This window comes from Anomalospiza imberbis, chromosome 3, assembly GCF_031753505.1.
Source record: "Anomalospiza imberbis isolate Cuckoo-Finch-1a 21T00152 chromosome 3, ASM3175350v1, whole genome shotgun sequence".
Classification (NCBI taxonomy): domain Eukaryota; kingdom Metazoa; phylum Chordata; class Aves; order Passeriformes; family Viduidae; genus Anomalospiza; species Anomalospiza imberbis.
Window position 1 is genome coordinate 105,430,356 of NC_089683.1, and position 27,475 is coordinate 105,457,830.

The following is a 27,475-nucleotide window of genomic DNA, read 5'->3' on the forward strand; positions in this document are numbered from 1 at the left end:
AAAACCCCGTTTTTCTCGTTGTTGTTATTAAATACCGCGCAGTTAATGAATGCCCTGGCGTGGACGGGGCGCGCGTCCCGCGGAACCGCCTCAAGCCCCCGGCCCTTGGCTCAGCTCCTGACGAGCTCAGAGCCCTGCGGGAGTGACGGAGAGCCCGGGGATTCTCGGGGCTGGACCCCGCTTCCCGCCGGAATCGGACGCTGCAGCAGCCGGGGCCGGAGGATGCGCTGCGCCGGAGCGGGGTTTATCTCCGCACCACTTTCCGAGGAAATCCCGCACGTCGGGAAACGCTCCTCGGGACTTTCCGGCAATTTTTCTTTATTTTATTTTTTATTTTAATTTTATTTTAAACAATAAAAGGAAGCCTTGTTCTCACAAATCAACTGCTTCGTTCTCGGTGTATGGACTGAAGGACAACCTCAAAATCCCTTTTTCTGCCTCCCTGTCGGCTGCCAAGAATTTAATTCTGTCCCCCCCCCTGCCTCTGCCAGGCTTCCCTATCCTTGGGGAACCCGCTGAACCCCAGCCCTGGCGGGGCTCCCCAGCCCCGGAGGCCGCTCCACTCCCGGCTGTGCCATGAAGGAACGATTCTGAGGTGGAAAATCGGGATTTTGGCCTCTGCAAGACCACAGACCCACTCCCAGACCCCTCCCCAAGCCCCATGCGGGAACCTGGAGAGGAAGGGAATCTCCGCGTTCTTCTGGAAAGATACTCCCTTCCCCTCGCGGCAGGTGCCACACGGGGACGACCCCTCCGGCTCCCTCCCCTTTCCATGAGGGAGAATTTCTCCCTGCTGGGTCCCACGGGAAACGGCTCAGAGTGTCCGGGGTGGCACTGAGCCCAGCCTGGTGAGCAATTTCCCCCTCAAATTCTGTTAAATCTAAGGGGCTATATTGGGCTCAGCTCCTGCCTGGGAAAAAAAAATGTATCCGTCAGAAAAACAGCCTGAGGAGCTCCACAGTGCTGCTGTCCCAGGGTGACCCCCCGGCCCTCCAGCAGCTGGGGGCACAGGCAGCTGCAGCAGAACCCCAGAAGGGCGGTGCTGCCCGGCCAGGTCCTGCAACGCAGCCCTGCATCAGAGCTGAGGATGCGAAGCCCCCAGGCCAGTGTGCTACTCTGAGCATCGCTGCAAGGGTCTGAGTGGGCAGTGCAGCTCCCAGGGCCCAGGCTGGCTCCACTCGAGATTAGACTGCAAGGGGCTGAAGGGTTGGGCAAGGTGAAGCCCGCAGGGATGATCCTTTCCCACAGCAGCCCCCCAAATGTTTACCCAGACTTTTTGTGCCCCAAAAAATGGGAGCAAGGGACAAAGTCACCAGCACCTGGGTCCATCCACCTTTGGAACATAGGTGACCGAGCCCACTCCTTCCTCCAGCCCATTCCCATGAAAACTCACCCTCAAGAGCTGCTTTTGTCCTGCTGGAAAAACAAAATGGCTCTTTTAGAGCATCCCAATCTTTTCCCAGGCACGGGAGAAGGCCCTGGGGAGGGCTGGCAGCTCCCAGCCCAGGGAATGCTGCATCACAATGGATTCTGCTCCACCTTCCATCACTTGAAAATAATGAATCCAGGTTGATGATTTCTTCCTTTCAAGGTTAAACGGGGCTGTCAGGGCCTTCCCCCAGTTGCTAGTGATTAACACCCAGATGACTGGAAAGAAGGGAGCATCAAGGAGTCGGGCCAAGAGCGGGGCTGGGAACTTTACTGATTTACACAATACCTGGATTTAATGGAAAAGTCCAAAGGGAAAGCTGAACTAGATGCTCTCCTCGGTTTCTTTTTTTTTTTTTTTTTTAATTAAACATATTTTAAATGCTAGAGGTTGGGAGGAACTATTTTCCAATAAACCAACAGGAATGTGTGCACGCAGGTAAAAGATACAAACAGGCTCTGGAGGGGGCTGAAAATTAACCAAACGCCACTGTTCAGAATTTCAAAAGCCACTTTATAAAGCAAATAAAAATATTTACTGATTTGGTACACTCACACAGAAAATCCCTAGAAAGAGTGCTAAAAACGAATGGAATTTCTGCCCTTTGCAGCCATTTTAAATTAGGTATCAAAGAGACAAACCGACGGCCCCTGCCTGGTTATGCCACAACAAAACCCACACCAGAAACAGGCACATATCAAAAAAACTGAAATGTTTTACTTCAGAGTCCAAAAAACCGAAGGAAGCATCTGCCAAGGAGCAGCGAGGGCTGTGTCTTTCAATGCCGCCAGCTGCCTGCTGGGTCTGCCCCGAGAGTTCATAAAATCCCATTTCTGGGCATTCTTTCCAACTCTATGTCTGTTTTCAGGCTCTTGTGTGTGGAGTAGAGGATGGTTGGAGTTCAGGTGTTTGGAGTTCAGATGTTCAGGCGGGCAGCGCTCGGCACAGCTTGGATATGTAAGGACAACAGCGCAGCACTCCCACCTCGTCCGATGGCAATCCGCTCTTTCCAGTCCCTCCCAAAAACTCATCATCAGGTCCGTAAGAAATGTGCACATTTAAAACAGGTATCCATTTAAAAACTACAGGGATGGTGCTTAACAACTTCATTTTTTTTTTCCCCTCGCCCCACAAATAATAAAAAGAACAAAAGCAAAAAACCCGGACGTTTTCCATGTTTAAAAAAAACCAGGAAGCAGGAGCTAATTCCAGCTGTACCTTCCTGCGGGAGGTGGGAGCGGGTAGGGCCTCCCAGGGCCGTAGGCCTGCAAACAAACAAACAAAAGCAAGCATTTATTTTTGGGATTAGCAGCACGAGTAAACAAGTGGGGTGAGCTCAAGGCGCCATACGGAACAGGGACAAAACATCCTCTGCACGGAGAGGTGCCGGGGCAGAGCTGAACATCCCTCATCCGGCTGTGGAGTCTCCCAGAAACACGGGCTGGGGCTGGATCCCCTGGTGCAGAGCGGAGCTGTGCAGCACCAGCTTTGGAATCCCAAATAAATCCACCCCCAGCCAGCATCGTGGGTAAGGGTCTTCCCACCTGTGACACCTCTGCTGTGCTCTGTCTGCAGCAAAGGGACAAATGCTGGAACCAGGGACATGGGGCAGCTCACACTCGGCATTTTTACACAAAAGTATTTTAAGGAAAAACAAAAGCTGTATTTGTTGCAGAAGTATTTGTTCGCTTTAATAAGAGGTCAAAGAGATCCAAATCCCACTTTGGAAATTACTCCAGATTAGATGTATATTTGCACTTAAATTCAGGCATTTGGTACATCAAGTATCCAGGGAAAAAATCCATTTGAAAATTTCACAAGAGTCCCCCTGAAGCATTTAAAATGATTTCCAAACCTGGTACATTGCAGAGACCAGCAAGTTAATTAAAGGTGTGATGCACCAACACCAGCTACAGGCTTGGTTTGCTCTTTACTCAGGGATTTTGGGTGTGGAGGGAAAAAGGGGCTTCCTTCCTTTAAAAGAGAAATCTCTCTTCATCACAGCACACGGCAGCTGGGATAACCACAGAAACCACAGAGCCGTGAGCAGACCTGCCAGGGAGGCTCTTGCAGCCTGCCCATGCAGGGAAGGTTTGTTTCCAGGCTTGATGAACTCAATTAAAAAAGGAAACAAGTTGGCTACATCCCTTAAAAAACCCTTCCAAACCATCAGCAGGGAAGGACAAAGTGGAGGTGGGGGAGTGTGGCAGCAGCCGTGGATGTGGACGCTCCGTTGTGTGCTGCTCCAGGCTGGAATAAAACTGCACAACACCTGCACCACCCCAGCAAGCTCATTCTTTGGTTCTCTGGGAGAGCTGGAAGGCAGCAAAGCCCCACTCCCAGGGAGCCCCCCAGATCCATGGCAGCTGCATTAATTTTGTAAGCACTCTGCGGCAGCGCGTTTATTAACCTCTTCAGACCATGTTCTGTACGCTGTAAAAAAAGAATTCAGAGGTGAAAGGGCCCAAAGATAATTATTTATGCTGCTACGTGTCACCACTTCCACTTGAATCCCTTTTCAAGGCTTTAAAGCTTTGAAATTTTCAGGCAGCAAGGCCGGATTCAATGATTAAGCGGGCATCCTAAACCCTTTCAGGTACTTTTTCATTTCACTCCAGCCTCGAAGGAATAATGACATCTGAAAGTTCATTTAAAAATAACAAGAACAGAAAAAAAGAAATAAAGAAAAAAAAAAAAAAGAAAATTAAAAACAGATAAACAGTTGCAGCACAATTGTGAGGGGAATTTTAAGGAAGCAAATTCACTGGAGCTAAAAGATTTGTGCTTAATCATGAACTCATCATGTATGTGAATAAAAATAAAAGTGTTGTCACGGCTGGGTTTAATGTTTCCTGCAGCCGCAGGTGGGTCCATGCCAGCACTGGGGGAATTCTGTTCTGGACAAGACCACACCTTTACCCAGGCTGTGGATGTCCACAGGGCTCCAGAGGGGGAATTAACAGGGATACCCTCCCTGGGCCCCCACTGCAAACCCTGCAGGGAAACCATTCCCACTCCCCCTCATGATTCCAGCTGTTGGGCACAACAATTTAAGTCTGGGAATGAAGTACTCCAAGCACAGATTCCTTTAGCAGGTGTATCCTGCCTGGGATGAAGGACAGAGCAGGGTGTGCCATGGCAGACAGACTTTTCCAAGAGTCCATTTCCCAGACTAATTAAACCCTGTCCAGACTCCAGCGGCACAAAGATCCTCCCTCAATTTGTACCCGGGAGCACAGCAGCCCCTGCTATGGATTAGTACAATCAGGCATTTATTCCTCTGGCTCTGGGGTTTTGGGTAAACTCGTGTGGCACAAAATGAAAGATTTCTGAAATCTGATCCTATTAATGCACCTCATCCAAATTTAAAATGTATTTTAGAGCTCCACTGGTTGGGTCAAGGTTCAGGCCCCATTATTTCCCTGTGATTATGACCCTTGTTGTTGAGTTCTGCCTCCAGTGACAACCACTGCTGGCAGGGTTTGTACTGGTGCTGTGCCATGTAACGCACATCTGGGTACTGGGCAGGTGAGCAGGCTGGGAGAGAAAATTAAAACTAGGAGTGATTAAAAAGTGACTTGTCCTGAGCTGAATCAAGCCCCAGCAGAAGGCACATTTCCAACAGTTTGTGCCTTAATTTCCACATAAAGGACAGGGCAATGGGGCTGTTACCTCCTCCTCCCTGGGACTGGTCACTAACCTTCCCACAGTTCTGATTTCCACAAACAGCAGCAGAACTAGGAGTTCAGTCTAGATATCCAAATTTTATTTAAAATGAGTGTTTAGCAGTGTAAACACCCAGAGTTCTGGTACAACGGCATATGCAGATCATGTTTTACTGGGATCACACCCTCCAGAAAAATTCCCTAAGCAGAATCACCTGCTACTTTCAAGCAGCATTTTCACTCTGTGGCATTTTCATGAACTGCTGATCAAATCACCTGTAATTTTGTATGAGGTTCTCCCCTCACAATTGCTTGTTTCCTTTTAACTGCACAGAGCTATTTCCACATGTTTATTCCTCTGGCTATGAGAGCCCAACATTTGCATTAAGCAGTTTTTCAGCTCCGAGAAAGCCAATAAGCACTTCAGGGGAGAAATTCAGGAAGCTGTAATAATCTACATTTAAAACATGCTGGAGAGAACCCAAAAGGTCCAATGGGCAGATTTCCTTGTGGAAGAGGAAGACTGGTGGGAATGCTTGCCTCAGGCTGCAGGAGGAGAGTGACCATTTCATGGACACTGGTGGTGCAGTCCCAGCACGGGCCTCGTGCCAGGGGTACAGCCAGAAGGGCTGGCCAAGGCTGGGCAGTCACCTACCTGTGTGTGGTGACACAATGACACTAAATCCAGCTCAGCAGTGCCTGCCCACGCCACACTCCCTCTCCACAGCCACAGGAGGGGAAAGAACTGGCTGGAAGGGGAACACAGCGTACCACACAGGGTCCCGCTTTCCTACCTGTCTGCCCCTGTCCATGCGGTCCTCGGGTCTCTGTGGGTATCCCATGGGCCCCAGCCCCTGGTACTGAGCTGGCTGGAACTGGTTTGGGGACTGCAGCATGCGGTTCCAGGCGAGGAGAGGAGCAGCTCCGGCGGTTCTGTGCAAGGAAAGAACACTGCAGTGGGAACTGGGCTCCTGCAGAGCATCCCAGACACACTCCTGGCTTTGTCTCCGAGCTGAGCATGGACAGCCAAGTGCTAGTGAGAAACCAGGAGCAGGGAATATCTTCCCAAATCCTCCTAAAGGCCGCTTTGCTGACCTCTTCCTTCGGCACAGCTTGGAAGCTGCACTGCCACGAGCAGCAAACTCGGCTGCACACAGCAGATTTTTCCAATTCCCTGGAAGGCTTCCGTGCACCTTTTATTGCAGGGGCAGATTTGCCGATCCCAAAGGTCCCCCAGCATCCCAGGAGTAAACATGTGCCACATGGGAGCCAGGGGCTTTCTTTGAACGCCCAGACTCTTTCTGGGAGCCCATTCTTCCCAGTTAATTGCAGGTTGCAAATGAATTCTTACGGCGAGCATTCGGAATCTAGGGTAGGGGCCTTGGCTGCTTTTTCCCATCCATTATTCTGCTCAATATGTCAGGAGGTCTGATCGGGAAGAAACCTTTTCAAGTTCTATTGATGCCGTTTTCAATTGACCACGGTGACCTAGCAACATAAGCACTAATTGGCACGGGCTGACTGACATTTGGTGTACAGTTTATATGGGAACGCAGATCCGACATCCATTATGGCCCAGTTTGCCATGCCGGATTGCCCACAGCAAGAAATGTTTTCATTTCCTTCAAGTACCCATTCCGACATGATAATTAGAAAGCAACAGGTAGAACACGTCCAATATTGTTTGATTCAAAATATTTAGGGAAATGCTACAGCCGCGATCCGGTTGTTACAGCTGAGCACGGCTGAGGGACAATTCCTTAAAGGATTCAGAGCAGGTGGGTCCTGCAGGACAATACGATGTTGTGAGGAAAAAACATGGAGAGCAGAGACAGTTAATCCTTCCTGACCCCTGCTGAAGAGGGACTGCTGAGCAGAGCAGGGCCAGCCTGGAGGGAGACGGGGACAGCAGAGAACAGAGGCTCTGCATCCCAGGTTTGGGATGGGGAGCAGAGAACAGAGGCTCTGCATCCCAGGTTTGGGATGGGGAGCAGAGAACAGAGGCTCTGCATCCCAGGTTTGGGATGGGGAGCAGAGAACAGAGGCTCTGCATCCCAGGTTTGGGATGGGGAGCAGAGAACAGAGGCTCTGCATCCCAGGTTTACCTGCTGCACTACACATTACCCCTCAGAAGGAGCCATGCTGTAGTTAAAGCTAAGAGCACTTTACATTTGTGGGGATTAAACTCTCAAAAATCAGCATTCTAAGTTCATCCTTTGTTCATACTTGCTTCTTTTGATTTAGTATTTTGTGTACTAAGTTTTTTCCCCTCATGATTCCTAGAAAACAGCAGACTCTCCAGCAAAAATACACTGCTCAGCCATAAGGAAAACTACAAGGAATTACCTATACAGCCCCAGCTCCGGGGCTTTCATTAACAATCATTCTGCCTCTACAACAAGTGCTAGTGATATATATGACTGAGGCTCACAGGCCAGCTCTTGCTCCATGCCTGGAATGGGGAAGTTTGACACAAATTTCTTTTGACATTCATTTTTATTTGGCACAGAGTTTAAACTTTTAAAGTGCTATTTACTGAAAAGCAGAGATTTTCAACAAATTAAACACAACTAACATCACTGCTTTGTTGGGGCACTGGCTGGTGATCTAAATCACCTGAGGGTGGAGATCTGTACACAGCAAAGCTGTAATCAAAAAAAGAGCTGTGCCACTTGGAACACCCCAGGAGCTCGCACCGGCAGTTACCCACAGGCACTATCCAGAGTTACATCAACTCAAACACATGCAGCCAGGTCAGCTAAATTCAGGAGAATTTACACAGGAAAACATTCCCATCTTCACCCCCAGCCACTTTGCAAATTATTTCTATGAATAGGTTAAGCAAAAAAGATCTGTTCAACCAGATGACACATTTCCATCAGCCAGGTAGCAAATCTCTCTCTATAAACTCTGGACTGGCTCAAGAGCATGAAAAGGACCTCTGCAGTGCCCAGGAATGTCAGGACAGGGGAGAGGTAAACCAAATTTCAGTTTCCCTGCTGCACACCAAGGTGCACCACTAAAAGCAAGAAATCTTGCACAGGAGACAAGAATGGCTGGATTATGGAGAAGCAGCTTTACACTCCTGGTGTTTCCTCCCAGGCCTGGGAAGGAAAAGCCAGTTTAGCCTCTGCTGCACCATTCCATCCCTGAAATAGAACAACTGGCAAGGAGAGGGCTCCTTGCTTATTCCTTACTGAGAGTGGTGAATTCAGGATATCCCAGCCCCCTGCCCACCCACTCCATCCCACAGGGCTAGAGCAGGGCTGACCTCTCCCTCAGTTCCTTCCTTCCCTGAGCAGAAATCCTTGGCTCCTCTCCCCCACAGCACCTATTGCTCCTGGAGAGCTGCAGCAGCAAGAGGGGGCAGCAGTTTGGGGAACCAGCAGCTCCCAGGGAAAGAATAGGAAACTCAAAATGCCTTCAACAGGTTCAGATGCTTTTTCCTGTAACAAGTGTCTCTGTGTTTAACCTTCTGCTTAAGTCTCTGTGCTTGCCTCTGTACAGCAACTAAACACCAGCTCTAAGCATGTTTGATCTGCTCCCCAAATCCAAAACCTTCCAAGAACACAGCAAAACTACTTATCCTCAGTGCTGGCAGAGCTTTTCATAAACCCTGCACAGTGTAACAAAGGAAAGGCAGTGACAAGTGACAGACCTGCAGCAGTCCTTCACAAATAAAAGTATATAAATTGGATTTAATTAAGGGGTGGGAGTGGCAACTCCCATGGCCCAAGCAGTATTAAAGTTTGCATTATGAATGAATCTTGCTGTACAATATTCCACACAGATGAGGCACAGGACAAGGGAGCCAGGCTTACTTCAGTGGGGATCAAAATGGTTGCCATGGAAAGTGACTGTGGAGAGCTCAATAAATTCCCCCAAAGCCCATATTTTCAATGGTGAAACATTTGCAAATAAACCCAGGGGGGAAAAAAAAGCTGGGCGTTGGAGCAGAAACTTCTCTCCCTCTTCCATAAACATAAATAAATGTCATTATTCATAGCTGACACAGGTAGCCTGGGTTTATTGAGCCCACCCCACCAGAGGACACACAAGCCATCAATGAGGAGACGCATGTAAAACATCCCTGATTATCAAACCATGTCACATTCCTTCTATTCGATGGCACTTATTGGGCTGCAGATTCCATAATCCTTCCCTGAGTCCCTTCTGCATTTAATTCAGTTCAGCCTTAAGTAGTTAAAGCAACTGTTTTCAGTGGCAACTAATAACTACTGACCTACAGTGACACTGCCCTACAATGGGCTTGTCAGGCCTGAAAAACTTGTACCAAAGAAGCTGATTAGGACTTCAAGAGGTTTGTAGCAAGAATCAATGGCTGGTCTGTGCTAATGCTGCGGCTGTGGCACAGGAATGATAAAAGTGGAACACCATTAGTTATGCCTCATTAAGCTCCACAGCCCTCCTAAAAAGAAATTTGTTTAGCCTGTCCAAAATCTAATGCAGTTTTAAGCTCTCTGTGTTCAATTTCATAGTATCTCAAAAGCTTCAATAAGATAAAGGCCAAAGAACCAAGAACGGTACCAAAGCACCAACAGTAAAGTTAATTTTGAAGCCTGAGTTTTAATGGAAAGTGTTTGTCCCTCCTTTTTTTTTTAATACAAAGTACTAGAATCTTTTAAAGGATGAACACCATGTAGTGGGCTCTCAAAACATCAATAAATCTTGGACATTAATTAACTCAAAAAACCTCCCGTACAGCATCATTTCCACAATTTTAAGCCACAATATTCCAAACACAGAAGGAAAAACCAAACACTGGGATGGTTGGCAGAGCCCAGTCCACCCTCCTGGGTATGTTTCACATCCCTCCTACCTTACCTTTGTGGTGTCTGCTGGAACAAGGGTGTGGGACCTCTCCAGGACTCCTGGGGCCGAAGATCTGGAGGGCAAAACGAGATGGCAAAATAAGAGAGGGCAAGTACAACTCACAAGCCGTGCTCACTCCTCTGAGTGCCCCAGAGCTGCTTTTGGGAAGCTAAACAGGAAAGCTCAGGCTGGATGTGCCACAAATGCACTCCAAGTCATGGCTTCCTGCTGCTGGCTTGGACAGAGTCCTGCTGTCCACAGAGAAAAAGCAACTTTTTTGGCTCTAGCACATCCAAAAGGCTTCATAACACAGAATCATGAATTTTAATTGCTAGAGCTAGCATTGGTTAGTGCTCAGGTGCTTTGCATGTGTCTTCTCTTGAATTTTTGAAGATGCAAGACCTTGTCTGGTCATCCTAACAACTCAGTTTAATATTTATATACCTTACTAGGACATTCATTACTATATAAAAAATACAGGCACTCAAATACATGCCCACCACTGTGTTACCACAACACACCATGTTTGTGACCAACAAAGATGTCAAAGTCAAAACACGGGCCAGTTTCCCTCTGACTGGGCTAAGTTATTCCATAAAGGCAACTAAAACAATGGCCAGAGCATGGAATGAAGTGGATGATTCTGTTTTATTCACGTTTAGGTAAATATAGTTATATTTAGAATGCAAAGGACAAAGCATTCATTGAAATAAAATATAAATACATTATCAAAGATAGTAAATGTGCCTTTAAAAGTTACTGTGGGCAGTGATAATACACTAATAAAAACCTATTAATGATGTCTCAGATAATGGAATCAGACTGAATTAAGCCTTTTTGGGTAAAACCTTGGCCAGAGCCCCAGTGCTGGCGTGCAGGAGACCACCCACTCACCCATTGTTTGTGCCACCCAAACCAGCCCTGCACAAAGGCAAGGCAGGAGCAACACTCCTTTAACAGGGCCCGCAATTAAATGCTTGTTGTCCTTCTAAATAACCTGGTCAGCAAACAGGATAAAAGCAGCAGCTCCTCAATAGCACCCAGGCAGCCCCCAGCACTCGGGGCCAACGTCAATCAAAAGCTCCAGTTTCACTGACACCTTTGATGGCTTTCAATGGCCTTCAAGTGTGACCTAATTCCAACAGCTGGTTCCAGCAGCTGGATAATGGCCGGCACACGGACACCCTGCCGCGCTGCCAGGGGCCAGGACATGGAAGCCTGGCCTCCCTTGGAAAGGGGAAGGGCGAAACATAAAATAAAGAAGTCTGTGCCTCTCTCCTAGCTCTGGCTGGATTGTCTGTCCCAGCCCCAGCAAAGAGAACACCAAATAAATTCCCAGCCCCAGCAGCTCTGCTCTTCCTGGGAGCCTGCTGGGCAAAGCCAATCCAGCCCATAATTCTTCATTTATCCCCCATGCAGGGTTATTTATTCAGCTTTATACCCATACACACAACTACATCAACCAGGATATGAGCCTGCTTTTACACCCCCAGGCACACACAGAGCTACCAACCAATGCTCCTCAGCTCTTCTTTTCCAGCCAATTTCCAGCCTGAAGCAGACCAGGACTGAGGGTAGGGAAGTGGCATTTCCCTGCTGATCAGCCTGGGAATCTCAAGGGCTTTCCCAGGACTGAACAGGCTGCACCCACACAAAGCCATGTTTATTTTGGAATACAAGGGGAGGGCAATGGAATCTACAATGCTGCTTTAGGGGGAAATGATAAATTTTTCAACTAGAGCTTAAAATATTTTTAAAAGTTTGGGACAGTCCCTGAGTGTCACAACTTTCAATCATAAATATCCTAAAATGACTCTCTGATAATTTCCAAGTGTCACAGACAGCAGCAGCACAGAAACAAAGACAACATCTTGTTTCCAGACCCTTCCTCTCCATGTGAGCAAGGACCCAGCTCTCCTGCTGCAACCACACCTCTCTGCAGCTCAGTTTAAGATTTCAATGAAATAATCATCAAAACATTTAAAGCCCCCCCTATTCATTTGTATGGCTGATGGAATAACCTTGGAGGGAGAGAGTCTGGAGCAGTGAATTGCACTTCAGAAAGGTACAAAATGGGAGAAAGAATGACAATTAATATTTTCTTTAGGTTGCAAAACTTAGGCGTTTCCCAGAGCTATAAGGCCAAAGAAACTGCCTTGTCTAGCAGCTCCTCAAGTAACAATTTATCTAATCAGGGTGGCAATCAAAGAGAAGATTTTGTGTTTACTGATTGCACTAATCAAAATCACTTTTCCAAGGCAGCTAATTGACAAGTTTACTGCCTGCCACGCAAGTTATAAATCAGATGTCCTGCGCTGCAGGAGCCAAATCTGCCATTCCCGGAGCGCTGCCACCCTGCACTTGACTCCCCAAGTTATCAGCACAGACAATTATTCATCAGCTGAAAATTGGCACATCCAAGGCAAATCAGGGAGCACTGGTGAGGAACACCCCCAGTCCTGAGGCTCTTGAGGAGGAGCTGGCTCCTGGCTTGACCGCATTGCCCTTCTGGAGGCTGATTTTACCACAGCATGTGTATGAAGACACCACACACCAAGTTGCTCTGCATCAGTCCCACTGAATGTGGGGAGTATGACCACATCAGCTGTGGTTTTTCAGGAATGTGTGGGCTCTGGGTGCTTCCCAGCCTGGCCACACCACAACTGCAGTTCTCTCACAACAATACAGCTGAGGAACACAACTTGGACACTGGAGAGAACCTTGTGTCATCCAAGAGGCCTTCCCATTTCTCCTGATTTCATTTTCCAGCTGAAGGTACTGGTGCTTTGATGAAGACACTTGGGGACTGAAGAGGTGACTGCAAAAGGGAAGAAGATGCTTAGGTGCATCTGAAGAGGTGCTGCCAGATCTAGGAACACCTCTGGGGACTCCAGGCAGAACACTGTTGGGGGAAATCGGCCCAAGTGCTCGTGAATTCCCAACCACACTGTGCAGGCAGACTGCTCCCACTCAGCAAGAGCCTCACTACAGTGGGGTTTGGGGACCTGCTGACACTCCTCATCTTCACAGGTCTGCTTGGCACCAGACCCACACAATCCATAATCCAGGATGTGTTATGTTCTTGGGGCAGGTGAACATCCAAAAGGCTGATCCCAGCAGAAATCCAGGGCTATGCCACCTGGAGGTGTTCTTCTAACAAGGGTTTAAGCAAGTCTGACTCTACCTGGTAGAAGAAGAGCTGAGGCACACATGATTCACTTGGCATTGACAGTCCCAGGTGGGCCAGGCTGGGGCCTGACCCTGTAGCCAGGCAGCAGGAGGGGTTTTGGGAACGGTTCTAGGGAGCAACACAGCCCTCAGGCTGTTTGATCCATCCTCCCAATGGACATGAGCTGTCCTCAGGCCCCAAATAATGAGGCACTAAAAGAAACAATCTCCAAACTCTAAGTCAAGCACTGCAGTAATCAGTTGCAAAGACTTGACACCGCAATCAGTGCAAATGAGAAGTTAATTAGAATTTAAGTCTAATCTCCTAGGACAGTCCTAGCAGAAGAGGAGGAACACCACCACCTGGTGAAGTGCCTGAGGACACGTTTGCAGCGTGCAGCACTGTGGTGTCCCATGAAACCAGGAAGTGGCTCTGGAAAGCTCGGCTGGCACACGACCCTGCGCGGTGAAGGAGCCTCCACGAGGCAGCTCCACCTGGCTCCTCTCCCTGCTGCTCCACACAACAGCAACACAGCAACCTCTGCCTCATGGAAAAAGCAGCACAGGGAGGAGGGAAGAAAAGCCCAACCAATTGTTCTGAGGTTTGCCAGTCACATCTGCAGAACAGCGACTGGAGATGGCTGTGGCGCTCCCCAGGGGGAGGAAAGCCTGCATCAAAGAAAGCCACCAGACAGTTTTCCAAGGCCAACAGATGGACTGGGATTTCTTCTGTAGCAGTGGCTCCAAGCCTCCTCAGTTTGAACCAGTCTATGGCACTGGGGGATATTTGCCTGTAGAGTGCTGCCTGTTCAGCACAAGAGACTCAGGTGCCACAAGGACAAGAGCTTGGGAGTGCCTCATTGGCAGGATCAGGTCCAGGGACGTGGGACAGACAGAGCACACTGGAGAGTTTCCCACAACACATCAGGAATCAGCAGGAACAGCAGCACAGGGACTCCTGGGCTCCCAAAAACCTCCCCAAAACCATGTAAATATTCTCTTTTTGGAGATGAACTTGCGATGCCTGTCTGGTAGTTCCTGCCTTCCCATTTCCCACATCCTTCTTTCCAGATCATATTTAAGCACAGATAAATAAGTGAAATAGATAAAGAGAGATGAAGTTTAGACCAACCCAGCTGTGAGAAGCAGGAAGCAGAGGACACTTACTTGACAGCAGTTTGGGGATCTGCTGCTGGCTGCCCATGAGGGGCCTGGCGTAGGGGCTGCCGTAGGCTCCGAGTGGCACCGCGTTGGGGTACATCCCTGGCATGCCCCTGTCCCTCGGCATCGTGTGCCTGTTATGGGACGAAACGGCAAGGCAGCAGGTCAGGATGCTGTGGTGAGCTCCATCTCCCAGCACAGCTGCCTCCCAGCCTATCCCATGCCCCCTTCTCCTTCCGCTGAGCCAGGGATGCACTGGTGGATCGGGGCCCAGGCACATCCTGACACACAGGGGCCTGGGGAGCTGCTCCCAGGGAAATGCTCAGGTTTCCAATGGCACAGCTGTGCTTTTTACTGTGACTGTGACATGCACGAGGGTTCTCAAGTGCAGCCCCAGGACAGCTCTGCTTTTTCTTCCTAAAAGGGGGTGCTTTTCCTTCTTGCAGCTCCCCCAGAGCTGTAAGATGAAGAAGGTATTTTCTTTTCCTAAGGAGACACTCCAGAGTCCAACTTTATTTGACAGTCTCCTTTAAAACATTCTCTTCTCTGGCTCTGATAAATGCATGGTTCCTTGCACTCCCCAGTATGGAAATCCATTTAATTTTTAAAGCTTCTTTGTTTATAAAAGATTAAAAGACATTCCTGTCTTCATTAACAGTCTTAATTATCACTTGTGAATAATATTTTCATTGTACCTACAAACAAGCATCCACCAAACAAGTTTTAAAAAACCCCAAACAACAGGAATATAACTTAGAACTATCTAGGAGAGGGAAGAAAAAAATCAAAAAGCAAACAAGGCATTACTGCAAAATCACTGTAAGGTTCAGTTTTCAGCAATATTGAATTTAAGTATCACACACTGAGGTGTCCAACATGGAAAACCAGCACCTAAGCTCGGACACTCCATGCCCATCTCTTTCTTGTTTTTAATTTAAAAAGGAAAAAGGAGGGCAGTCACCCCAGCAAGGCAGCAGTAGCCCCACAGCCTTACCCCAAGGTTCTGAACGCTGACTGGTCCAAATGCACTGGTTTTCTGTCCCTATTAAAGCCAAGCTGTGGTCTCCAAGGCCTGCCATCATTGCTGGTTTTTTCCCAGTCTCCTGGCTTCAGAACTGGAGCAGGTTTCCTGAACAGTAAGAACAGTTCCATAAGTACTTAGCAGAGCAAATACTCAGATGGATAAATCAGAATGGAATGATTTGAAAACTAGCAGCTGACACTTACTTTGCCCCAGGTAACACTGTAGCCTTGAAAATGAAGTCTTCAGCAAATTGTGGATCTTTGAATGAGATGCTAGAAGCAAGTATTTGAGGATTAGATTCATTGCATAATGGAGACAAAATGAAATAGTAGTCACTGCTTTATATCCAAGAAAGCTAAAAGCAAACAGATGAGAAGAATAATCTCACTCTTCCAGCTGGAATTCATGTTTTCCAGGACCAAGAAAGAATGAGGCTACAAGGAAAGAGAATAATGGTTTCCTGGAAAATTCAGCCAGAGTGATACAGCCTGAAGAGCAATGCCCTGACTGCATATATCACCTCCAAAGACAGGACAAAAAATCCTTGTGACAGAGAAATGGGGAGCACCACAGAACAATTCCGATCTCTTGACAGTGGCAGATGGAAAAGCCAAACCCTTCCTTTAACTCATTTCTCACAGGAACTACACGGCCATTTAGGACATCCTTCCTACAGTGTCCTGACAAAGTGTAACTCAGCATTTATTACTTCTCTGCACAGTTGTTGCTCTGGTTGAACCAAGCTGTGTTTCTCTGGAGATAAAATGATGCAGATCACAAGTGATTTTCAGTGTTTTGAGTGCTGCACTTTGCACACCCTTGCATGAAAGCCCACAGCTTACTGACCTGACTGCAGAGTTCTGTGTCAGATCCCGCAGCATGGGAACAGGAGACTGCACCACCCTGGTGAAGAGAAAAACCTCTGTCAAAACACCACCAAACACATTTCTCACCATCTGCTGCTCTGTTAACTAAGCCTGCAAACATTTATTTCAAAGTTAACTTGCCTTTCCCCTAAACCAAGTACTTCTAAAAGCACTGGAATGACTGAGTCCTTATTTCTTAATGTCACCTCTTTTGCAGCTGATGTGTGGAGACTCTCTAGGGTCTGTCTAGGGAAGGCAAGGCTGGAAGAGGTTTCTTGTTCCTGTTCCCTCCAAGAACAATTCTGACTTGGTGATACTCTTCTCAACCATGACAAGAGTGGAGAAATGTCTATTAGAGTGATCTGAGGTACATTTTCTGTCCAACCAAGCCAGTGTTTGTGCACTTAATGCAAACAAGGCACTGAACACCTGCTTGTATCTCTGAGCACAGAAAGAGAAATGAGTGTTTCTTCTGCCAAGGTGAAGATCACACTGATCATTCCTCAAACTGGAAGTACTCTCTAAAAAACTAAGTGTGAGTATTCTTAGTATGTGTAGCTGGGAACAGCCCTGATTTTAGTGCTGCAGACTAAATGGAAAAAGCCAAAATATATCTGAGCTATCGTTACCTGGATTTTTCTCTGATGTAATGCAGAATAGCATATAAAAAGCAGAGTTTTGGGGTTTTTAGGCAATGTGCACTAATGGGAAGTCACATCAGCCCACATTAATACCCACACAAAAGCAGAGAAGCCAAAACATGACCCTACTGAACCAGGCCACTGAGCACTTTTATTACCCAGGCCTTGTTTACCTCATAAAACAATAACTAAACACTAAAATCAGCCTTCCACAGGCAAAATGACAAACAAACAAAGGCTCCTCAGCAAATAAACAAATGCATTAGAGTGTTTTAAAAATATCTGAGGCTGCTTTAAAAGCCAAGTTGAGAGGTTAAAAAATGGGACCATAGAAAGCAAATTTCACTTGCTGAGGATTTCCTACATGCTGGAGGTAACACAGGCCTGCTCTGAATTCTCAGACCTACCCACCTGGCCTTGTCTGGAGCTTTAATTTACTCCTTGTGGGCATAAAACCATTTCTGCTGCCATAAGAGCAGGAGGGATCCTCTAGCAGCAAGAGCCCACCCCAAAGGCCACACTCACTGATCCGGAAGGACGGCGTTGTCGTTCAGGGTGAGCTTTCCCTGGATGCCGTGGCACAGCTCCGGTGGGATGTCCACTGCCTATGGAGGAAGTTTTCAGCTGCAGCACTTCAGGCCTCCCGCCGCACCATTTCCACTGAACAACAAGTGCAACCTACCTCTGTGTTCTTGGTCTTGTACTGCTCCACAATGAAGTCACAGAGTGGATGGTGCTTCCCGACAAAGAGAACATCACCGCCAAGGCTGTTCCTCCTGCCTGGAGAAATGATGGGAATGGGGCAAGAGCTCAGAGGAAAGAGGGAAGGAAGGAACACAGCAAACCAGCAATGCTGTCCTGGTGACACCTCCACAAAAGCTAAGTTTCACTGTGATTTAGGAGAAAGCTCTGTACGTTTCCTGAGAACATAGGAAAGACAATGTCTTCCAAGAGCAGGATGTGTCTGGTCCCAAGGACAGATGGCAGGCAGTAAAATAATGGGAATCTTGTGTTCAGTGGAGGAATGCAGAATTCAGAATAGAGTAACACTGCAGATACAGACAGAATTGATAAAAACCAACCCCAAACCTCACACACCTCCATAGTTTACCCACAAAAACCAGATGTTATTTCTGTAGAACAAAGAAACAAACATTGGCCTTAATAAGCTGAACAAGTGTCACAAAACAAATCCACTGTGGATCACTCTGATTACCAGCCGCACCCCTGAGGAAGAGTCTGTCATAAACTCAACCCAACCAAACATCAAAGACACCTTGTTCATTTTTTTATGGTGAAATTCATAGGTAGCAATGAAATACCCCAATTCTTTAGCTCAACACCCCAATTCTTACTCTCTTCAGGAGTGAGGTCAGGGTACACTTCCTCCAGGGCAGCTCTGAGGCGTCGCTCATCCACAAAGGGCAACAACGCCACACCTGGCAAAACCAAAACAGCGTTTCCTCCCACTTGTTGAAAAAACCCAGAACATCCCCAAAAACAGACACCAGCATGGCAAGCTCTGATAAGATTCTTTAGCCAAGAAACAGCTAGAACAGTGTGAATCTGAAGGAATCACACTTTCGCTTCAGAAGTCAGATCTTTTTGTGGCTTTATTCAAACAAAACCTGTTGCACTCAAACTGAAAACCTGAAACTTTACCTGCAGTGTAAATTACACCCAGCCACAGAATCTGGCAGACCTTGGAAATTAACATTCTCTAAAGAAAGGAAAAGTTGCATAAATGTTGTAGCTCTTTTTCCATTCTATGTGTGCTCGAAAATACTTCTATGTTCCCCAAAGTATTTCTGGCACAGTACTAACGAGCCACTGATTGTGCAGAACAAGATCCATTAATTAAATGCAAAGGAGACAATAGACAATTACACACTGAGTCTGATAAAAACAAAAGAATGATTACTCTAGTTCAGGACAAATGAACAAATCTAGAATGACTGCTGAAATTAACAATAATCATTGCCAATCCAAAACCAGTTACTGAATCATAATTTGCTCTTCATACTAATTTCTTTACAAAAATAGACTACTGCAAAATACTTGTTCCCACAACAAGTAACACAAGTTACCTTTGTGACTCGCTGCAGCGTTTTCTCACTAAGATAATTTTCCAATTTCCTTCTATTTTTACAGGTTTTTAAGACTAATGTCTAAAAATTAAAAAAAGGAAAGCTGAAGTTTTACCTTGCCAAGCGTACTTCTTCCCATTCAGATCAATAGCAAAATCTTCAGGGTAGAAGTCAATGATGCTTGATTCCTAGAATTGAAAAAACAAAAATCACCCTTAAAGTCAACTTTGACATGGGGTCAGAATGTCACATGGTGCCAAACAGAAAGGTCTTTGATAACAGAAATAGCTTTCATTAAAAGCCATTTAAAACCAAAGTGAGGACAGGCACCTGCATTACTCAGAGATTTAAAATAAGAAATTAAGGAGGAGAGAAAAATTAGGATAAAGAAGAGAGATAATTAGGGTAAGTTATCTGCTCCCCAACTATGTTTTGGAAGATTTCTAGAAGAAACGAAACCATCTGAAGTGTAAGAGAACTGGGAAATGACATCTGAATTCCAAGAAATCACTTTCAAGGCTTTTGAAGAACCACTGTAATCTACCAAAACCTTTCCCTCCTGGTCTGCAGCATTTCTCTGCCTGAAGTGAGAAGCAGCAGGTCCCCTTTACACCAGTGCAAGATGACCTGAGCTTCCAGACAGGAATACAAGGGGGATTCTCACTGGGTCTGTCATGAGTTTCCTCCACGTTGGCGGCAGGAAGTTTCCACTGGCGGCTGGGAACACCCCCATCAGCTGTTCAAGAGGCTTGAACTGTTGAGAACAGACAAACAGGTGTGGGACACTTGGAATGAGAGGGCAAATCAGCAGTGAATGAATTGATAAATCAGGAGCCCTACCGGTTTGGAGCCCTTCTCAAAGTCTGAAGGCATGTCCGCAATGCCCTCGAAGTCCGAGGCAAAGGGAGCGTAGTGAAAAGGGTAATACCAGTTCCAGGATGCACAGCCCTGCGGCAGGGAGGTGGGAGACACAAAATCAGACATATCAGCAAATGAAAATCATGCAGCCCAGTCACCAAACATGACAACATGGCAGAGAGCAGTTTACACTCCCGTTTTCCACAACAAAATCCTGATGCTAACTTGGGAAAGTGTGGGAGCAGAGACCCCCAGCACGCCCTACTGGGTGTGCAAATGTGAACAGTGTTTGTTGCAGACATGCTGAGAAGCATTCTGGTTTTCACTGGTGCTCCTCTCTCCAGTACCAGCACTACTGCACACTTGGAGTAGCACTTCGCTCTTCACGTCTTGTTCTCCTGCCTTGAGCAGTGGGGAATACAAAGTGTGTCGTCAGAAAGGAGAGATTCAGGCAAACTCAAAACACACCAGAACACTGTGCACCTCGTAAAGGAAATGTGGCTCCAGAAGGTCTAAGTCAAGCTTTCACCTCCTCAGCTATTTTTCTTAGCAGCACTACTTGAAACAAAAGCTCACTACTATTTTGACTTCCAGTTCTGAATGATTAAATGTCAACAAGGCTCCTCCAGTGATATTTTTGGTATAATAGTACAGCACCTATAATTATTCTCTGCAGTCCTTCGGACAGACTTGGAATGTTTCAAAAGCCAGGTGGATTGCTTTCATTCTTCTTTCTTTTTTTTTTTCCCTTCCCCCGCCCCCCCCAAACAAATGTTCCCTCTAGTGGGACATACCCTGCATTATTAGCTTTCTGTAGGAATAGAAATGCATGTAATATATTCTGGCACAAGTTTTATGGACAGCCAGCAGTAGTTATTGGAATCAATTTTTATTATGGTGAGAAGAAGAAAAGCTAAAGAAAGATCCTTAAGCAAACATATTTTGAAGTTCCCCCAGCCCAACAGCTTCCTAACCTCATTTCCATATCAGCAGGGACTGATTTTCTAGCTACTCCATGCCCATACAACAGACTGGAATGCTCTTGTACCACTGAAGGGGACACTTTTACAGTTCACAGCTCTACAGTTCACACTGAGTTCTACAGCTCACCTGAAGGCTCACTTCCAGCCCCGGAGGCAGATGGGCACATAGAGAGTTGTGGGAAAATACCCTGTCATGATTAAAAAAACACAATTTCCTTGTGCCCAGGATCCTGATGATTCCCACCTATAAAGGCATCCAGGTGACATCTGTCCTTCGTAAAAGGAGGTCACGCACACAAAGATGTGGGGAACTCAGCTTCCCTGCAGACGAGCTGCACCAGAACTTTCAAACCTTAAACTTGATGTTTTTCACCCCCCATAACAAATGAGCCAGAGCTCAAATTCAAGGAATGGTTAGATCAGGTGGCAAGGGGATACAGTCCCATTTTGTTCCAAGGGGGAAAGTTAAAAAACCTATTGGAAACTGCATTTTGTAGGCACCTGAGGTATCTGCCCTGCCTGTGCTCCCACCTGGACAAGTGGCAGCCACTGAGGAAAAATACGAAGTTTTAAGAACACAGCCCATTGTGGAAGCTCCAAATTCCTGGTGAGACAGTACAAACTCCATGGGCTGGAGCACACTGTGCTGCCAGGTCACACAGCCAGTCTAAATGACTTTGCCTTCAGGGCATGGAGCTCCTTATTAACCATCGGTGCAACAAACCCCACCATGGCCCACTAATCTCTTGCCAATCTGACATCTCAATAATCAAAAGATTTAAATCTGATACAGACTACTTCAATCACAACACTTCATGGAGCAGCATTACAATCTATGGAGGAGACTGACAACTCTGTCCCTTGCAAATTCTTACTGGCATTTCACAGGCTTTGTTCTTTTTCTCTCATTTAGTCACCTGCAGTGTCATTATTTGTGGGAAAGGGAAAATAGCAGCAGTTCTTGCTGCACAAAGTGCTACTACCGGATGTGAGAACCAGAATCCCAGAATCACTGAGGCTGGAAAAGACCTCTGAGATGAGAGTCCAACCTGTGACCAATCACCACTTTGTAAACCAGATCAGAGCACTGAGTGCCACGTGCAGTTGTTCCTTCAGCAGCTCTACGGATGGTGAAATTGCATTCGAACCCCCAGTGTCAAACAGAATGGGCACACGTGTGTTTTACACCTTCAAAAAAACCCCACAGCTTTTCCAAAATGAGGGACAGACTGAAACAAATTCAGACAAGAAAATTTGGGGTACCTGATAATAATATCTGAGAACCCAGCAAAGCCCTTCCACGTAGGACTGCACAACCTTGCGACGGAATTTCTCATCTGACGCGTCCACATCAAATTTGTTTTTATAGTAGCGCTGCTTCCAACCAGTTTCCCACAACCTGCAACACAACCAGGCACTGGTAACATGTTAACATGGATGGGCACCTCAACAGATGCACATCTGCAGGTCTGAATTACAGTGTAAAACAAAGCCACTTGCTACTTCAGTTGCCATTTATATACAGTTTAAATGAAAGCAGAAAAAGCGATGCTCAGCAGTGACAGAATAAAATGCAACTGCTGGCAGAATTGATAGAGTTTTCCTGCTACCTCAAATATAAAGGCAAGTAAATGTGTAACAATTTCTATGTTCTGCTGCTGTTCAGACAAGCTGTGATTACCAGAGGCACTTCTGCAGCTCAGCACCCCGTGCCTGCTGCCTCACATCAGATGAGCTCCCTTTCACACAGGATTTTCAGTCTCACACACCAGAGGTGGATGTTGGGATCACAGGAGCCACCTTGGCCACAGTTCATCCTTCCTTCACACAGCTCCCCCTCATGTCTGTCCACAGATGGGGCAGGGAAGACAAACACTGGTTCCTCTTTCACACATGGGCAGCTGCACCCTTCAGCTCTGCTGTATCATGTCAGCAAAGAACCAAACTGGTTAAACCACATAATCCCTTAATAATGATTTGTTTTCTTTCATGGAATTTTATTCCAAACCACTCTAAGAGGTCACCTCAAGCTGACACTGGTCAGATGCTCCCAGAGCCCTAACTCCTGTGTATGGAGCTTTAGGAGAGAGCCACGATCCATTTAAGCTTCCTTACAGGATGCACATCCCTTTGGCTCTGCAAAGAGGATCTTCCCCTGCTTCTGTTTTGAGACAGTTGCTCAGGACACTTCATAAATCCTTCCATCCTTCCAAGACAATTCACACTGATGAGCAGGCAGAGATGCCAAGAGATGCTTTCAAGAATTCCAGAAAAGCAGGTATGCAAGAACAGAGCTCCTGGCACTGAAGGCTTGAAGGATGGAGTCAAGAACATCTGCAGGCTCTGAGTTGCCTGGCAGACAGACACTTCCATAAATTCAAAAAACCTTTCTCTGAGATAAAACCCATCTGTAGCTGAATGCAACAATTTGTTCTGGTTTCAAAGTAATTCTAAATACAGAATTTATTTTCACAAACAGTGTGGCTGTATCTAGGACATCAATGCAGTCCTTTTTATTTACAATGGCAAGCATTGAATTAATTTCCACTCAGAAAAGGACATGAAAAAATATTCTGAGCTACAAAAGCTTAAAAAAACTGTTGTTGAATGTAGCACATCCTTTTCCTTGGCAATACCAACCCTGTCAGAACCACTGCTGCTCGTGAATCACCACAGGTCATTCATACTGTTTGAGCTTCTTTTAGCAGCTCTGCTAACACTCAGAAGGAAATCAGATGGCATCATTTATCCTTAAAACATATTATTTTATATAAAAATACTGCTTGATTGATTAAAAAAAAAATCAGTCCATTCAGATATAGACACACTGGAAAGAAAATAAGAATGAGAGCAAGAATTGTGATATTGGTAGAGCTGATGGGCCAAATGTCACAAATACATTGTGATGACTGTGACCAGAACTCCACAAGTAAAGAACCCTGAGTGTTTTAACACATCCACCCATGGCCTGACTCCACAGAAAACAAACCCCTGTGGCTGCACTTTTCAGGAACAGCTGTAACAGCCTTCATCCTTGATGCAAACAGCAAGAGTTTCATTGAAACCCTTGATCAGTGCAGACTCACTGGTGGTTAATTCCCAGAAAATTCCTATCTCAACCATCCCAGACTCAGCCCTCCTGAGACAATGCAAGAGCTCAGAGACAAACCAGGGCCTGCTGCAAACCAAAGATGGTGGAGAGCACTGGAAGCAAGGACGGACACTGCTGCCCACGTGCACACAGCTCCCAGATTCCAGGAACAGCGGGCATTCCGCTCACATAATCAGGGAATGTCTCGCCAAGCTCGGTCTCAGAGGGAGCAGTGGCTCGGAGGCTGCAAACCTGCATGCATACTAATCTGGATACTTAGCTTGAACAGCCAGAGCTCACTCATCTCACTGGAATTTACTGGATATCTTCACCCTCCACATTAATTACCGCTGGATAAAAAGATCACAAAAGCATCCGAAGGCACTGCTGCACTGAGCTAAATGGTATTAATTAGGCTGCATCTATCTCAGCAATTTGTTAACAAACTGCTACAAAGAATGGCTTCACCTGATATTATCCTCTGGCTCAGGTTCACTGTCACTGTCCTCAGGTTTCCGTTTAATTCCTCCTCCCATGGATGGGCTGCCATCAGGAGTCAGGCTGGTGTTTGGAGATGCTGAAGTTGTCTAGGGTCAGAATTATTACAGATAAACAGGGGAAGGTGGTGGGGGGAAGAGGAAGATTTATTAGGCTTTTAAAAATAAAGTTAAAATTAACAGCTCTGTGATAATTACAAGCCTTCTCTTCAGCTCCAAAAACCTGCAGGCAAAGGCTACACAACCCTTAACCCATCATAGTCAAGGGGCAAAAGGGAAAACCACATCCCTGTTAAAAGGCAGGCATTGATGCACAGAGGCGAAGATGTCCCTGGCTTGGAGAAAGAAACGGGTGCAATAAACACAGTATGAACTGATTAAAAAATGCCATTCCGGATATAGTCCAATTCTGGAACACTACTGCAGCTTCTGCTACAACTTCTTTTGGAGGCACTAGTGAAAAAAGGTGCTTCCAACTCAGAACTGCCAGACATACTGAGTTCTTTCAGAGCTGGTCTCTTAAATTGCTCTCAAATTTATCTATTTTAGTACTAGAGCCTAAAAGAAATGTCTCCCATTCCATAAAGGAACTAATTCGCGTAACTCAGGTGCAAAAAAGTTTTGAGATTAAAAGGGAAGAGCAGCAGAAATTATTCCTTGAAAAACCACATTGTATTTAGACTCCAGAGACAAAACACACATCTCTGTGATGAAAATAATTTTTAATCTGTTTGCTGTTTGGATGAAGATTTATACCAAGAAAGAAAATATTTGTCATAATTGTTGTTTAAAGCTAACAGTACTTCTAACAGAGCACTTCTTTCCAGTTTTCCCTCACTAATGCCTTGCTCAAAACTTCTTCCAAGTTTCTCTCTTCCCCAGGGAAAAGCATAATTCCAAGCAGAAATAAAGAATACAATTTTATTCAAACATGCTTACAAAAATCACTTATTAAAAGCCACTTCCTTGAAAAATAATGCTTGAGGTGTCAGCCTTTCAAGAAATCTCAACAGAGCAGACAAAAAGATGCCTGGAGTAACACGATTCTTTCCTTTCTCTGGGCAAAGGCCTCTGAACATCTACTCACCGAGTTCTGCCTGTCGTGCATCCTCATCTCAAAGGCAGCTTGTCGAGGGTTACAGATTGCTTGAGGGCTGGATCGATTTCCCAGGGCCTGAGGGGAAAACTGACCACCAGGAATAAAGGAAGGCTGATCCCTCTGCAAGATAAACACAGACAAGGCTGCTGAAAGAGCTGTGTGATCTCCCCAGCACCGGGACAATGCTCTCACAATTTTCAGATTAACATTATGGGAAATGAATGTACAAAGGCACATTTTTTGAATATAGACTAGGAAAAAAAACCAACCTAATTTAAATTTTTTAGACTTTGAAATAGTTTACACACAAGCCAGCAAACACCATGATTACACCTGCAGTTCCAACATCCAAAAACTGAAGTAGACATTTAAATTCTTGCTAGTTTCTGCATTGGGTAAGGAATTCACTTACCTTCAATCTCTTCCTTTTTTCTTTTTGCCGTCTTTTAAAGTTATCCTAAATGAAGAACAAAGAGAAATAAAGTCAGTCAAGGACACAGACTCTTTGGCAAACGATTTCATTATAATCCTCAACTGACCACTCCACAAGGTTTTTAGGGAATGTTCTGAATAAGACATAGGTCAGTTCTTGTGTCTGTAAATCCAACAGAAATGCGATGGGATTTTCTACCCTAACCTGAAAATCTATGGGGGAAAAAAATCAACTGGGTACTCAAAGCTCCAAAACTTTGGGAAATACTTAAATTATCTACTACATTTAACTCCAGCCTCACTTGGGGGTGACAGCAGTGTCAAAGCACACAGATTCCTTGCCTGTACTGCAGAGCTGCCCAAAAAAAATGTCAGAGAGACATGACAGTCTTAGAAACAGGAAAAGAGACTCAAGGAAAGATATTTCTTATTCTGTGATTCCTGGGCCAACTGAAAACTTGAAAACCAAACTGGCATTTCCAGAAAAAGAAACTCAGCTGGATGCACAAGATTCTTTTTTGAATCTGGAAGAATTTACCAGAGCTTATAACAATGAAAATACAAATTTTGCTTTTTCTTTTTCTTATTCTCTTAAAGGAGTCTCTCCAGCTAACAGTAAGCAATTAAAACCTAACTCCAAGAATGTCAGAACAACAACAAAAAAATTACATCGTCATCTTTCCTCTTCTTGAAAATACTGTCTTCAACTTCCCCAACAGCCAGCATGATCATCTGGACCCGCTGCAGGTTCACAAACCCACTTTCAGTCAGATAGCCCTGCAGGTCAGAGAATAACAGTTGAAAAGCAAGCCCGTTTTGTGGCAAAGACCCAGATATTTTTAAAGGAAAAGGAAAAACTCTCACCCCGGTTTTGTGCACCACGTTTTTATAGATGTTAACCAAGCGATCGATTGCTCCCTCCCTAAACACAAACCACAGGGTGAGACTCCTGGTAGTGAAAAGCACAGGAGCTGTTCTTGCAGGAGAAGAACACAGATTCTCATCTACCTGATCTCCAGAGATGGCAGATGAGGGAGGAAGTCATTCCCCACAAAGAAGCACATGAAGACCCAGTCATCAACACTCCTTTCAAAATCAAAAGTGAAAGGCAAGCTGGCCATGGTGAGCTCTCTCTCCAAATACTGCAACACACACACAAGAAGAAGGAGCTCAGAGGACACTGCACAGGGTTTGGATGGTGTTTATAGCCAGCAGCTGCAGCAGCTGCTGCACCTCACCTCTCGCAGGACACATAGGCGGATGAAGATGAACTCTTGCTCCGAGATCGGCAGGGTGTCGGCAAACTGATCGTGCTGAAACCAGAGGGGACTCACATCAGATCCAAGTGCATTCCAGAGCTTCCCCTGCCCCACTTCAAGGCTTGCTTCAAGAGGAGTTCAGAGAGATCCAAAAACTGGCTCCCAAGCCATTGTGCCAAGTGTGTATTTTGCTGCTTTGCACATGTGTTCAGTTACTGATTGTTTGTTCTCACTCAGTGGGAAAAATCCCAAACAACAAAACACCACAAGTGTGGATATCAGGTTTGGCATGACACTTCTGTATTTTTACTTCCAAGGGGAAAGCTAGGTATTGCCAGCAACAATTTGCACCATGCTTCAGTTAAAACCAACAGCAACAACG

At 46.0% G+C, this 27,475-nt stretch overlaps 1 protein-coding gene across 1 annotated transcript in view; it reads right to left on the minus strand.

Moving 5' to 3' along the window:
- Nucleotides 1-1,921: 1,921 nt before the first annotated feature.
- XRN2 (5'-3' exoribonuclease 2) overlaps nucleotides 1,922-27,475 on the minus strand; it is a 32,953-nt gene continuing 7,399 nt past the window's right edge. Inside the window, exons 10-30 of the mRNA XM_068186273.1 lie at nucleotides 27,073-27,147; nucleotides 26,843-26,976; nucleotides 26,699-26,756; nucleotides 26,504-26,611; nucleotides 25,815-25,859; nucleotides 25,391-25,522; nucleotides 24,275-24,393; nucleotides 21,979-22,114; nucleotides 19,715-19,822; nucleotides 19,539-19,628; nucleotides 18,990-19,062; nucleotides 18,143-18,226; nucleotides 17,470-17,567; nucleotides 17,313-17,392; nucleotides 16,127-16,183; nucleotides 15,484-15,552; nucleotides 15,251-15,385; nucleotides 14,263-14,390; nucleotides 9,940-10,000; nucleotides 5,889-6,027; nucleotides 1,922-2,694 (exon numbers count right to left, since the gene is read on the minus strand). Coding sequence (XP_068042374.1) covers nucleotides 2,632-2,694; nucleotides 5,889-6,027; nucleotides 9,940-10,000; nucleotides 14,263-14,390; nucleotides 15,251-15,385; nucleotides 15,484-15,552; nucleotides 16,127-16,183; nucleotides 17,313-17,392; nucleotides 17,470-17,567; nucleotides 18,143-18,226; nucleotides 18,990-19,062; nucleotides 19,539-19,628; nucleotides 19,715-19,822; nucleotides 21,979-22,114; nucleotides 24,275-24,393; nucleotides 25,391-25,522; nucleotides 25,815-25,859; nucleotides 26,504-26,611; nucleotides 26,699-26,756; nucleotides 26,843-26,976; nucleotides 27,073-27,147 — 1,992 coding nt within the window. The 3' untranslated portion in view covers nucleotides 1,922-2,631. The remainder of the gene's footprint in view (nucleotides 2,695-5,888; nucleotides 6,028-9,939; nucleotides 10,001-14,262; nucleotides 14,391-15,250; nucleotides 15,386-15,483; nucleotides 15,553-16,126; nucleotides 16,184-17,312; nucleotides 17,393-17,469; nucleotides 17,568-18,142; nucleotides 18,227-18,989; nucleotides 19,063-19,538; nucleotides 19,629-19,714; nucleotides 19,823-21,978; nucleotides 22,115-24,274; nucleotides 24,394-25,390; nucleotides 25,523-25,814; nucleotides 25,860-26,503; nucleotides 26,612-26,698; nucleotides 26,757-26,842; nucleotides 26,977-27,072; nucleotides 27,148-27,475) is intronic.